At 36.3% G+C, this 15,232-nt stretch overlaps 1 protein-coding gene across 2 annotated transcripts in view; it reads left to right on the top strand.

Moving 5' to 3' along the window:
• HGF (hepatocyte growth factor) overlaps positions 1-15,232 on the top strand; it is a 71,786-nt gene that overhangs the window by 16,164 nt on the left and 40,390 nt on the right. Inside the window, exons 5-7 of one of the 2 annotated variants that reach the window (XM_059712157.1) lie at positions 1,336-1,463; positions 7,398-7,518; positions 9,129-9,247. In XM_059712157.1, coding sequence (XP_059568140.1) covers positions 1,336-1,463; positions 7,398-7,518; positions 9,129-9,247 — 368 coding nt within the window. Of the gene's footprint in view, positions 1-1,320; positions 1,464-7,397; positions 7,519-9,128; positions 9,248-15,232 lie in introns of both variants that reach the window. The other variant, XM_059712156.1, reaches the window with a different exon arrangement.

The raw sequence follows: 15,232 nt of genomic DNA, 5'->3' as shown, positions 1-15,232 counted from the left end.
CTCTATTCATCTTATACATCTGGAAGTTGAAAACCCCAGATGTATCTAAGAACTGGTGTCATATATGGCAGCAATGGAGATTTTGTAATTATTCTTACTCTTCTATTATACTAAGCTTTCCCATAAAATAGAGTTATAAGAGAATTTTCTAAGGTAAATTTGATTAATACATTACTTTATGAAAAAGAGTAAAATCAGTTTTGAATCTATCAGAATAGTATTTCATTAAAAGTTATAAAAAATTGGAGAACTGACAAAAATGAAAGAAAATTTCAAGCAATGGCACATACAAAAGGTATCCTAAATTATTCTGGAATAATAGGACTAAAACTAAGACAAAAGATGACTCCTTTTTCCTTTCAAAATTAAACTGTTAGGAAACTAGTGAAATCATATGAGCTTTAATTGTTCATTCAATTGTTTAATTTTTACTTCCACAGAGTAAAGACTACTAAGTGGAGTGTGCTTAATAGGTAGCATTTACTGTCAATTACTCTGTCATCTCTTAGAACTTCTCAAAACAACCGTATACTGTGTAAGATATGGTTACACAGTCTACTGTGTTATAAGTTATGGTTATATTCATTGTACAGGTAAGTTAATAGGCTGAGAGGCCAAATTACCTGCTGGGTCTCCAGTTAGTGAGAGAGTTGAAATTTGAGTCCAGGTTTAATTTGATTCTAGACCCTTTGTTCCTGTTACTTCATCAAGCTGTTTCTCAGTTGTTCAGAAAATAGGAGGAACATTCTTCATAATAAAAGCAACAAATAAACAAGCAATTATGTGGGATAAGCAGCGTAACTGTGAGCTTTCAAGGTCAATTGCAGTGTTTCTTCAGTTTTCTTCTTAGTGGCCTTGCTCAATCATTTGCTGCCTTTGAATGAGGCTTAGAAATTGTGGTACAAACAATGTTCACTAGGTTCTTAAATGTTTGGCTCTTGAAAAACCCAGAGATAAATCATTCTTAATGATGTTGAGCATGTGAATTGTTAGCTAAGTGTTTATAAAATTTAAGGATTTTAAGAATGGATGGAAATAACACTTAAAGTTAATATACAGGGTGGGGCAGAAGTAGGTTTACAGTTGTCTATATGGAAAACAATACATAATTAATAAGTAATAATACAAGAATAAACTCTGTTTTGCATACTCACAAACTGTAAACCTACGTTTGCCCCACCCACCCTGTATATGGAGATCTGAGTTAGAATAAATGTTTCTCCACTTTCAGGGAAAACATACCCACTAATTAGTAAATTTAATAGGCCCACAGTAAAGTTGCATGCGCTTATACTGTAATGATTATCATTTTAAAACTAGCTTTTTGCCTTCGAGCTATCGGGGTAAAGACCTACAGGAAAACTACTGTCGAAATCCTCGAGGGGAAGAAGGGGGACCGTGGTGTTTCACAAGCAATCCAGAGGTACGCTACGAAGTCTGTGACATTCCTCAGTGTTCAGAAGGTAAATGAACCTGAATGCCGTGCGTGCGGGGCACTCAGCTCCTCCTTTGTGTAGATCTGCAGCTCGCATGAAAGGTTAACAAAAACAAACCAAATCGCACTGAATATGTTGTTCATTCCAACACAACCAGAGAATTAATTGAGCCTTTTATACACAGTTTTAAAACCTGATCATCACCAGATGAATGCAGACTAAGGGAGCGAGTTATCAGTTTGTGAGTTTAATAGAGCCTGAGGCATCATTCCGGGGAGAGTATAAACTTGGACTTTTTCATTAACCGCGTGGAGCTCACGTGCCTCAAAGTCTGTTTCCATACATCATCTGAAAGGAACCAAATGCAGCTTAGCTCTTTATGTATGAGTAGAGCTAATTCTCTAGTCATCAAACTCCTGCTGCCACAGCAGCGGTGCAGCAAGGGTATATGAACCCAGAAGGGTATATGGGAGGGGGTCATGGGAATTGGACACACCTGTGTGCGTTTTGGTGCCAATGTGACTAGAACCAAATCTAATACATAGACTGGAACACTGTTCAGAATAGCACCTGAAGAGATCAAGGCTGCCTTGAAGGCAGGCACCCTAAATCCATGTCTATGTTTTTACCTCCTCTCACAGCAAAAGAGGGCACTGTCCTTACTTTTGCAGTGGAAAACTGAATGACTGATGAGAAGGAAGAGTAACCATTTCAGCATTGTATACGGTTTATTTTTCTTAGTTATCTGGCTACCGAATAGCTGTTCTGTCAGAACCTAAAATCCTGAGAATCCAAATGAAACATGGATTACATTCTGATAGAAATTTAGTAGGATTTTGAAGTTTTGGGGGGTTGGGGGGGTCTGCTGAAATACTGTCCAATTTTTATAGTAAGTTATCTTACCTATTTGTTAATGAACCAATTTTTTAAAAGACATTTCTTCCCTAAATATCAATTTAGTATTAGGTTGATATTTTCACATAAAAAATCATTGTTAGTTCATTGTCACAGAGAAGGTGGATTTGTTTTCTGTTGTTGGTTAATTTAAAATTGACTTCATGCCAGTTCTATCTCTGTTTGTAAATTCTTACTTTTCATTCGTTCCATATCGTATTCTGTTCACTATAACTTCTTCATCATTGTTTTCTTTTCTTTTAAAAATAATAAACTGATCTGTGATAACGTGATGAACAAGTCTGTTTTGTATGAATAAGTCTGTCATTAATGTTTGTCTTAAATTTACACCTGGAAGAAAATAACCTGCTTTTGGGAAACTCTCCATTATCACAATTTTCTGAGGTTGAAAGTCATCGCAAGGAATTTTGTAATTGATTTTGTTTGACCTTGGAAAGTGTTTTCCAGGGAAGGTAACGTGGTCAAACTGTAAACAGTTTAGCATTTATGTTACCTGCCTAGTCTGTATGAGAATGTAATTTTTCAACCACTGGTTTATAAGAGAAACCTTATCAAAATACACTGGCATAGATCTGAACTGATAATTAATGTAGAACAAACATGCTAGAAAATAAGTAATTGGAGAAGTCCTCTTTCCAGTTATTCTTATGTCATTAGATTCTATATCTCTAACATCCTTTAATAATCATTTTAGGTCATTACAGCTCCCTTGGAAAGGGCATTACTATTTAGGATAATGGTGCATGATGCTGATGGTTACAATGGCCCTGAAGGTTGCAGATATGCTTTTTCTGGAAACAATTAGAAATCTGACGATAGTAGAAAAACCCTCCTGTAAGAGAAGTAAACCAACACCTACCTGCCCTGTAGGCTAAACATATCTCAGGGAGTGTGAACTGAGTTGTGATGTTTAAATTCATTCTATAATGAACAATGTTTTAGCAGATTTTAATAAAGAGGATCTAAAATAATAAGCACTATCAATACATCAATAAAGAAAAATAGCTCTTTATCAAATAAGTAATAAAATACTCAAAATAATGTACAAATGATGTCCATTTATATTAAGATACAAATGTAAGGGGGAAACCTCAAAATCCAGAATACTTAATATCATCAGTGAGCCATTCTTATCTATGTATATTAATTTACTAAATGGCAATTTCCAAAGGTTACATCATTATGGATGAGGTAATAATAATCAAATAGTTTTGGATATTTAAAATTAAGCAAGAAAAATGCCTCAAGTCAAACTTCAAACTGTTCTTTTTAAAAATACATGTAGAACAGTATATATTTTTTGAAAAATTTATAACAAACTTTTGACTAAATACTCACCTGAAATTTTTCAGAAAGTTTGATTCATAGACAATATATATCTGATATCTGATGATTAATATTATTTTCTTATAATTTAAAACTTTGAAATATATTAAGCATTCCAGTAGAAATGTCAATCTTTGATTCAAAGATTGTGGAAAACTGAGCTTTGTAAAATCTAATTTCTTGTTTTAACATTTGCTTGGGATTTAAAATAAAGCCAACACTAGTCATTGGAACAGATGTCTTTTTAATGATTGTCAGATATCCGAGTAAATACATTTTAAGCCATAATCATTATTTTTTAATGTCTCACACATAATATCCCAAATAATACTGTGTGTTGAATCCATACTCTGCATGGAGAATGACTTAAAAAAAAAACCAAGACTTAAATAAACTTATTACTAGTATTTATAAATATGGATTTGTGAGACTATCCATATTTTAAACATTCAGTTTTTCTGAAATAATCACCAGCATGGAATTTTCTGAGAAATACTTTTTGAAATATCTCTTTTACTCTTAAACTCAGATTACTGTGGTTTTATGATTGAGAAAAACGGAACACAATTTTTTTTGTTACTTAGTTAATATGGTGAGAAAGATGTTACGTTAATCCTACTTATGTTATAATTATGTCTCATTTTATAATCTTCTACTACTATTTAGGTCAAAACTATATTCAGAAAAAACAATCTACTTATGAATAGAAATAATTAGTTTGCATTTATGTGATCTGGATTAGTATTTTACTTTTTTGTACTTTTTGTTTGTTCTTTTTTTTTTTTTTAAGAAAAGAACTTGCTAGAAGGGTTAAATAATACACTTACCACAGTGGAGAGAGAAAAAGAAAATAGAGCAGGAGGGCAATGCTCACCCTCTTGTACTGTTAAATAGATTATGCTTTCACCTGGTTCCTTGAGTAGGTGGACTTAGTTTCTACCTGTCCTACCTATGCTGCTTAACTTTGAGCTACAAAAACTTAGAAGAGTCTTAGAATTCTGGAAGTTTGAAAAGTGACTGTGAGCTTAAAGTTTGGCTTTCTTGAGGTAATTTTTAAAGACTAACCTGATGGTTTGATGCAGTGGTAAAACAACCAACCTTGGAAAAGATGACCAATCTACCTGCTTTCCCAGGGCCTCCTTTTCCACATGCCCCAATAGGTGAAAATCCAACAGGAGGACAACCTACTGTTATACACAGGAGAGCAAAAGGTAATTGGGACAATGTTGAAAAAGTCAGGGAGGTTGACTTTCTAAAATTATTCTTATCAGTCTACCTGAAAGTGTGACTAGTTAGGATGTATAGGGGACACATTAAAATATGTAGGACACAAAAGCAGTGAGGGAGAATGGAAAGAGCACTGGACTACGGGTCAGGAGACCTGTGTTCCAAGCACAAGTTTGACATAGTTCTGTTTTAGGTAAGTCCTTTAAGATTTTGTGAGTTCTTTCCTCACTACATAGATCAAATGATTTCTTATACATTAAAAGTACTGAATAATCAAAGAACATGTAATGATAATATATTTAGAATCTCACTTCTATCACCATAACACATTCATTGACTACCAAAATCCAACATTATTCTTATTAACTTTTATTATTAAAAAAAATCTCACTAGGTCTGAAACTGCATCCATAATCATCTCTTCACTTTACTATAAACATAGCATGCTAATTCACATTTCTATACCATTTTATGGTATTTTGCCCCTTTTTAGCTTATCCAACTCTCATTCATCCTTCAAGGACCAGGTAAAATTCACTCTCTTCTAAAAAGCTATTACTGACAAACACTTAGAACTTTTAGAATGGAACTAATTATCTACAAACTTGCTACTCACCATGAGATCCAAGTGCCAGAAGCATCAGCATCCGCTGGGAGCATCCCGACCCCCAAAACCCTTGATAAGAACTTGCCCTTTAACAAGATCTCAAAGTGACTTATTACGCACATTCAGGTTTGGAGAAGCACTGGTCTACCACACTCATTCTAGAAAGTGGTCATAAGAAAAATAAAAAATCCTGAAGTCCCCAGGAAAAATGTTTTATAATAATCCCCATAGTATAGCTTCCTAGAAAATAACTTTATGTACTCTCATGTAAGGGGATATACTCTTATAAACTGCATTTGCTGAAGGAGACAAAATAGATATATTTTAATTTCTTGAGTACTATCTAAGGTTAGAAATTGTATATGTGGACCCTTATCTCTTATGTCTGACCATAGTATTTTGTTCTATTTTCTCATTTAATTGAATTCATTTTTTCATTCCATTTTATTCATTACAAAGGAGCAAACAACAATGGTAAATGTCACATCATTTTCTGTGAGGATATCAAATCTTGCATTCTTTTCAAAAAAGGGAACTAAATCAGTCTGTACTGCATTCAAATGGAAAGCTCTCATGTGATAAGGCGCAACATATGTTGAGCATTTCAATGTTGAAGAGGCCTTGCCCAAACAGAGAACTGTTCTCATTATGCTCTTGGACCCCTGAAATATATAGTGCACATGCTTACGGACTGTAGTCTGGGAATCTCAGGACCAGATGAGAGGAAGCTGAATTGGTCCCCTGTCTTAGTTCACAGATTAAACTACATGAAAAGAAGTAGATGGATCAAGCCAAACTGTCTCATGTTTTGGAGAGTTAATAGTTAATGTCCTATTAGATGATACAAATCAAAAGTTCAAAAGTGATTTTTCTGATATTATACCCCCAAGTTATTACAAATGCTAATTAGGCTAGATCTTGGTAGATACAACTAAACATTGACATCTTTGCTCCCTTTCAGTAAAGGTAGATGGTCAGTAATCACAAGATACAAATGATGTGTTTGGGGAGGTTTGCCTGACCCATAGGAAAGCCAAGCAATGATTTATTCCACAGGGTGCCTGTAGGACTACAAATCAACCTGGCCATTTGAGAAGTATCTTTTTCAGATAGTTGATGTGATTCCGGGTTTTCAGTGTGACATAAGAGGCCAGCCAGAAGAGAACTATTAATTAACCACACAGAATCATCAGTAAGATTCTGCATACCTAGGTCAACTGAAAACATTTTAAAAACAGTGAGTACAAGGAGTTCAATAGTAGGTCAACTTCTATCCTCAGCTAGATAAGAGTAAAGCCTGCCCAGTTATTCAACATGGATATTTGCTAGCAGAAAGGAGCTATGGTTTCTTCTTTTAAAATATTCTTTGAATAGTAGCAGATTTGTATGCAAAGCTGGTCTCTACGATCTGTCTTATTCCGATTTGGGCATTGACCGTATGAGTAAGATGTACACTCATTTCCGGTGCATGTCATTGGCGGTTCGGCTGAGAGGGGGGCTGTATTGTACTGACAGTATAACTACTGAGATCCCTTGCAGCTTAGACAAACCAAGAGGAAAACCCCAAGGCTCTATCTGACATTTCCAGTTTCTAAGTACCTTTGGACAGTTATTGAAAAATTAGAAAGGTAATTTCCTGGTCCTGTGGCAAATCTGTGTGACACTGAGGACAAAAATCTCATTTAAGCTATATGAAAAGTTCTGTAAGGAGGATTTTATGTCACTCTTTATGGACATTAGGCCATAATTTAAAGTTAAAATGACATGTAAGTTTTTTCTAGAAATCTCTTTGTGAAACAGATGATTTACTGTCCTTTAAATGGAACAGTGGTGTTTTTGATTTTTCTGTCAGAAGCAATTAACATGCCATGCTTTGATTTTATTAGTAGAATGCATGACCTGCAATGGGGAAAGTTATCGAGGCCCCATGGATCATACCGAATCAGGCAAGATTTGTCAGCGCTGGGATCATCAGACGCCACATCGGCACAAATTCATGCCAGAAAGGTAAAATGCCACCAACCCTGCTCCCAGCGATTCTTTTCTCAAGCTGATATTTGCTCCCTGACAAACTGAAATGGAAATTCTCTTTATACAATGTTTTCTGGAAAGTCTTGGGCAAAGGGATTTATGATGAAGTACCTGAGTGCCGGGTACACTCCAATTGGTCCTGGCTGACTGGATTCCAATTCCCAGAGATCAGGACGGCCCTGAGGAGCACCCGTGGAGAGTGAACGGGAAGCACTAACAGGAGCTTCCTCTTTCTCTTCCCCAGCAGAAAAAAGACAGAGGCCCTTTCAGTAATGACCTCTTTGACCAACCTGAGCTCTGGGAGGGGGCATTCTTGCTAAATACAAGCCAGACTCTTTCTAGAGCCACATCTTCCGTGAGTTAGGTAAAATGGGCTCCCATGGGTGACAACATGACAGAGGTCCTGCACCAGGGAAAGGGAATGGAAGGCAGAGCAAATGATTCTTCGGCTGATTTATCCTGCTGTAGTTTTAAAAAGTATATTTGTATTGATTTCAGAGAGGAAGGAAGAGGGAGAGAGAGAAACATCCATGATGAGAGGGAACCATTGATTGGCTGCCTCCTGCACGCCCCCCAGTGGGGATCGAGCTTGCAACCTGGGCATGTGCCTCTTGACTGGAACCAGACCTGGGACCCTTCAGTCTGCAGGCGGCCACTTTATCCACAGGGCCAAACTGGCGAGGGCTACCCTGCTATATTTTGAAATTTTAACCAAGTCTATTTTCTCCTCAGAAGTAGGTTTTAGAACTTAAATGGTTAAAAGAAATACTATCTACTTTGGCCCATTCATTTCACATGAAACACTTTAGTTGGAAAAAAAAAAATCTTGTTTTTATTATAAAGAATAAAAATACAGATAATAATTCCAGAGGAAGCTTTCTCCCTATCTTTGTTTAGAAATGTGTTTTTAGAAACGTGTTTTTTCTTCTTTATATTTTTATTTATTGTTCTCCTAAATGAGGTTAGAACTTGGCTTTATTTTTCAGTGCATCTCTAGTCCTTCAAGTGAGAGCAGAAGGGACATGGTAGCAATTAAAATCAAGTCACCTATGCAGGCCCCAGCTAATTGAAAGGGAGGGGGGTATGGAGAAAGGGGTGTGATGGAGTTTGTCTCTTGCTCCAGGGAAGGTGAGGGCATGACCTAGAAAGGCTCTGGTTCCAGAATTGAGCTATATCATTAGTAACAGCTCTTGAAACCTACCTTTTGGTTTAAACTTAAAGCCTGCCATGGAAGAAGACCTGTTTTTTAAATGAGTATTTTACACGAGGTGATGTTTGTGTAATCCATTCTTAACTGGGCTTTATGAAAAGAGGTTTAGGTTTTGGACCTCTAATGGTAGACAGGTACCCAATGGACTTAACTTATTAGTAAAGGTGATGGTACTCTATACTTGGTGGAATATGTAAGTTCATAGATTCAACAATGATTAGCAGTCCTTGTAAGGTGAAACACAGAGAACTTTTTATTATTATTATTCCCCTCAGCTAGCAGTATCTGAGCTGGATCAGAGGTTATTTTCTGAGCTGGGGGCTGGGAGGTGTTTCCAGGCAGATTTACGTGACACTTTTGTTGGTGTGGTTTGCAGATATCCCGACAAGGGCTTTGATGATAATTATTGCCGCAATCCTGATGGCAAGCCGAGGCCATGGTGCTATACTCTTGACCCTGACACCCCTTGGGAGTACTGTGCAATTAAAATGTGTGGTAAGTTAGGGTCAAATTTATTGCTTCCTTTTCCTCCCACAGATTGAATCGAAGCAGGTGATTATTAGTGAGACTGGTTAACAACTATTTTACTTGATGCTTTAATGTGTGCAGGTTTTTAATATTTTAAAAATGTGTTACATAATCCTACCCAATCCATTATTTTGAGAGAAATACACAAGTGCACACATACTCACAAAACATTTATACTTATTAAAAGTCCTAAGCATTCTCATGTCATCAAGGAAAAAAAAAATCCACAGAAGGAGAAAAAGATCAGAGATTATATGAAGTGTCATAATGACATTACGCTGTAAAAGCTAGGACCTTAGACTCTTACCTTCCAATCCTGTATCCTTTCCTTACCTTTCCTCCCCAGACGTTACATTGGCTGTCCGCTCACTGTGAACCTCCTCTGGTGAAGGACAGAAGCTGCAGTGATGAATAACAAATCTTTAATTTCTAGGAGCTGGTCCCCAAGACTGTCCTTGTACACAACCTGCATTCTCTTTCAACCTTCAACCTCTCTTAGCAGTTCTACAATTCTTCTCTAGGTACTGTCCTTTACCCACTCCCACTCTCTGAATTTATGGTAAAAAGTTTCTTTTCTCACTTGCTTTGTGGTATCCCTTTAAATCTGTATATTTGGTCCTCTCCTCCATGGTTCACTCACATATTTTTACTCTTTTCTGAAATAATATTAATGGATAATAATTAGACATAGACATGCTTTTATTTATATGAGTACAGATGGGTCTTATTTTTTTTTCAGCTGAATTCTAAAAGGCTTTAAGACCAGTAGAACTGCATACATTTAGTAAGGTGTGATAATGATATAATTGACTTGATATTATAAAGAGGATGGGGATAGTCCTTTGAACAAACCTAATTTGGTGTTATCCACAGTATGATACTGCCAAAGTAAATCTCTCTTCACTTAGACCTGCTAATAAAAGGAAGTGTTCGGGACAAATCAAAGCCCATAGAAAGGGCCATGTCTGGCATATGTGAAGAAACTGCAGAATCTGGAAGGCTCTCAGTGTGAACACAATGTTCCAAGGAAATTTAATCATCTGCTCGGACCTTTAAAATAAAAGACAACTCCTGTGACAGTGTGTCCCTGTATAGATTGAATTAGTTCCACTTGTTGACTTTTAAAATCTTGTTACTCTTTCCATCATTCTAGACCATTTTAGGTACAACAAAACAACTGTTTTCCTTCCCTGTGTGTGTGTGTGTGTGTGTGTGTGTGTGTGTTTTAAGTACTCTTATAAATTGTCTCTTGTATTTTTGGTGTGTTTTAGGCATACACACAAGCATACTCACCTGCACATTCACCCGTCAACTGATACCACCCCCCCCCCCACCCAAAATATCCACGTGTTGCTCATTTTCCCAACCAATCTTTGGTTATTTTTAAAGGACATTAGGAGAGGAGAGAAATGGAATGAATATCACACTTCCTAACTATTACATAGATTATCTTTCTTTTCTGTCTGAGGAAAAGTCAACTAATTATTGCAAGTAGCATGCAATAATTCTGATGGCTTTGTTAAACAGAGGGTGGTGTTTATAGGATGTTAATTCTAAGAAAATGGTAGAACTTGTGAGGCAAACCTAAAGTTAAGATTAAAATACTCTTCTGAGCTTTGGAAATATTTTAGAAATAATTTATTACAGGGAAGCTTTTAGTTTATAAAATGAATAAAAGTTGACATTTGGAATTCTGCAAAGTATGAGATAATGTTTTATGAATATCCTTTCATAATATTTTGGCTTCAATATATAATAAAGCTTATAATGCAAAATCAAGAAACTTGGTATTAGTTTGGTAAAGCCTATAATGTAAAATCAAATTTCAATTGTGTATTTGTTTTCTACTGCTGCATAACAAATTACAAAAATAATTTGATGGCTTAAAACAATGCATATTTATTATCTCATAAATTCTGTTGGTCATTAGTGCAGGCATGACTTAGGTGGGTTCTTAGTATTGGATCTCACAAAGCTGTGATCCAGATGCCTGCCAGAACTACAGTCTCATCTAAGACTCGGGGTTCCATTCCAAGTTCACTGGTTATTGGCAGAATTCAGTTTCTTGTGGTTGTAGTGCCGAAGCCCTCAGCTCATAGAGAATGCCTGTTGTTTCTTACTATCTGACCCTCTCCACAATAAGTCAGTTTATCTCTTAAAAGCCAACAGGATAGCTTTCTGTTCCTTTGAGCTTCTTACCCCTATACCCTCTTTTAAAGAGCTTGCTTAATTAGGAAAGACTCATCTAAGGTAATCTTTCTTTAATTAACATAAAGTAGATTTTGATGAGGGACTTTAACTGCATCTGCAAATTCACTTCATTTTTATGAAGATAATATAAGCTAATAAGTTAATTGCAGGAGCGGTTCCATAATGTTCACAGCCACACTCAAGGGGTGAGAGTTAAACAGTGTGTACACCAGTGGGTGGGAATCTTGGGCGCCATAATTGAATTCTATATACCACACACAGGTTCACATGCACTGATTGTAAGAGAATATTGATTATCACTTTTTATTTGTATTATTTGATTCTTGGGTGAGCTTTCTGATTATCTCTCAGTCCCAATTGCTTGAATTCATTCTGAGTTTTCAATGTGTATGAAGAAAAAAGTAGAGTTGATTATGTCACTTATCCTCTCTAAAGTTTAAGGGAAACTTTTAAACTCTTGTTACATTATATAATATTAGTGGCCCAGTGCACAAAATTCGTGCACTCATGGGGGTCCCTCAGACTGGCCTGCACCCTCTCGCAGTCCAGGAGCCCTCAGGGGATGTCTGACTGCCGGCTTAGGCCCACTCCCCACCACCGCCACTGCACAACCACTAGGGGGCAGCTCCTGCAGTGAGCGTCTGCCTCCTGGTGGTCAGTGCACGTCATAGTGACTGGTTGGTCTGCTGTTTGGTCAATTTGCATATTAGCATTTTATTATATAAGGTATGTTCTCTATCCAGAATATATAGCTATACAGTGGGGCCTTGACTTACGAGTTCAATTTGTTCCATGACAGAGCTTGTAACTCAGATTAATCGTATGTCAAATCAGCAGTGAACGAGTGAGACACGTGATGCTGGGCTGATGTTGTGGCATTCACTGTGACGTTCGCTGCGCCAACTAGCGGTGGGGTATCTGAAGCTGGCTCATAGCCCGAATTTTAGCTCACAACTCAAGGCAAAAAATCAGCCGAGAGACAGCTCGTATCTCAAAAAACTCGTTAGTCAGGACACTCATAAGTTAAGGTCCCACTGTATATACATTTACACATTGTGTGTGTGTGCGTGTGTGCGCGCGCGTGTGTGTTTAGTGAATTGTGTATTTATCTCTTAGAATCTTGTGGTCACAAGAAATTTAAAAAAACTCAATTTTAATATATTAAAATCTTTTAGAAAAGTATAATGGGGCAAGGAATAAAGGACTCTCCAACATAAAAGAAAATGAATTACATTAAAATAATATTTTGGGGTAAAGTGGAATGGAAAAATGATTGAAGGAGAAAAAGAAGTTGATGTACATTTTAATCAGCAACAGGTAGGTATCAAATCACTGTGGTATTTACAACCTATGAAATCCATTTAAAAATTATATGAATTTTTTTTTGTCTAAAAATGCCAATAGGTATGCTAGAAGTCACATATTTTGTAACTATTTGAACTTACCATAGAAAGTATAGAGGTCAACTTAAAAGCATAAGAGGAAATATGAATAATTTTTTCAAAATTCCTTTAGTAAAGGAGAAAAAACAAAAATGAACATTTGAAGACCACTGATCTTGAAGAATTACTATACATTCCAAGTATTTGGGGTGGAGAGGGCTGAGGAAGGGGGCAGGTGGGTCTGGGGAGCTCTGATTTTAACAGCCCAATTAGAAATAAAGAGAATATGAACTGAGGCAGTAAGTTGTGAGAACAATTGGGTGAGGAAGGATGTGAACAATACTAAATAGGTATAATGGATGTAGTGGGAAATAAGATAGGGATAGAGAAAAGTCTAAAATATATCCTACATTAATGGGTAGATGGTGAATATTTGAGAGAGTTAAAATTTTGAGGAGAAAGATAAGTTTAATTTTGCTTATAATGAAATACAGGTGATTGATGTGTGTGCTCATAGCACATCTAAGTTCAGTTTTCTCTGAAGCTCATGCAAAGTCATAAGTAATTACCAGTGGTAGTAAAAGCCTTGGACATAACAGCAATTCCAGGAAGTACATGGAACACACAAAGAGGTTGTTCATCTCTTTTCTATAGGGTTTATTTAATAAGTATTTACTGAGTAGATCATATATGTCAAATGCTTTTCAGATTCTCAGGATGTAGAAGTGAACAAAGCAAACCAAGACCTATGATAAAACTGCAATTTCAGAGCGTTAGCACGAACTAGTGAAGTGAAAGCTGACATTGCCTTGACATTAGGATATTCACCTTTCTGAGCCAAGGTTTTGAGTACTGCTCAGTTACTTTTATTTGTTAAAAAGCTGAATAAACCACGCATTTGTTGTCACTTTGCTCTCAGCCTTCTAATCTTACAATCAGCGTCTCACTGAAAGTGAAGAATGAGCCTGCTGGTCACCTGACCAGTGTGTGCCAGGGTGGTCCAGGACAGGCCTTCTGTCTTCCTTCGCACCACTTTCCTCAGGACAGGAAAGTGTTCCCAATGGCAGCAGCCCCACATATTCTAGCGATATTATGTTTAACAGATTGCCAGAGATATGAAATTTTAAAACATTGCAAACATATAAGATTGGAGGGCCTATATAGTGCCTAAATGAAGTACTGATTTTCTTATTTTTTTTTCCTATAACAACTTTATATTCTGATAAACAGTTTGTTCACTGTTATTCAGGAAGAAATAATAATATTGATTGGCCATAACTGTATTTTTCTGAACTGAACTTGAACAGTTCTCTGGCAGTTTAAAAATGGTTGTGGTTGCTATCCTTCAGGAACTCTCATTGATTATTTAAATCAATTGTTAACAAACTTCTTGTTATCTCTGACCTCATGTACTACCACATTTCTCTTCATGATCTTCGTTCTATCCAGAATAGTTTCCTTCTTATACCTCATTATTTCCCATATTGTCATAATGGTTCCTTCACCTCTGCCATTTCCTCTGCCTCGAACAATTTTCTCTCCCTTCACGAGTTCAAAGTTCAACTCAGTTATCATTTCTTCATTCAATGTCCCTGAGTTGGTCAAATCCCTTTTTATATATTTATAGCACCATCAGCCTCTCTTTCCATGTACTTCTTAGAGTTCAGTTTTTACACTTATTTTACACTTATCTTTATAGTCTTTAACATTACTGAGATCCTCAAATTGTCAATGTGGATTATATGACTCAATATTTACTGTATTGGAAATTAAAATATAAATTTTAAAATTTTATTAATTTGCTAAATATAAGCTTATTGGATTTAATAAATATAACCAACTTTAAATAACTTTTTTTCAGAAAAATTAAGAAAACAATGACATGTTTTTAGATTTTTTGAAAATGCCTATGTTTTGCAAATTTATTTAATGTGACTTTAATTAGAAGAGGATAACTGAGTATCTCACATTTGCTTCTGCATTCAATAGCTTGGGATGTCATGCATCACATGCATCTGAAAATTCCACTTTATAAAGGACAAATGATGACTTAGCATTGTTATGAAGCTTCTCCAGAGCCCCAGGTGTTCCCCTGAGAACAGCTGAGTTACTGCATGTGCGACATGTAAGGCTGATGTAATCCCGATAGAGTACACTCACTAGGATACTCCTGTTAGCTGCTCCAATTGCTCCTCACCTCTCACGACCAGCAGCTCACCTAGTTGGGCATTTCATCTATCATTTATCATCTTTATCTCTGACTTTCTTTATGTATGCTGTAGGGTGGTCTACTATGCTTTAAACTCTCTTTTGTATGATTGGTACTACCATTTACACAGTTTAACTGCCAAAAACTTGG

Source organism: Myotis daubentonii, chromosome 10 (genome assembly GCF_963259705.1).
Source record: "Myotis daubentonii chromosome 10, mMyoDau2.1, whole genome shotgun sequence".
Classification (NCBI taxonomy): Eukaryota; Metazoa; Chordata; class Mammalia; order Chiroptera; family Vespertilionidae; genus Myotis; species Myotis daubentonii.
The sequence above is the reverse complement of the archived record's forward strand: the minus strand, read 5'-3'. Positions and strand labels throughout refer to the sequence as shown.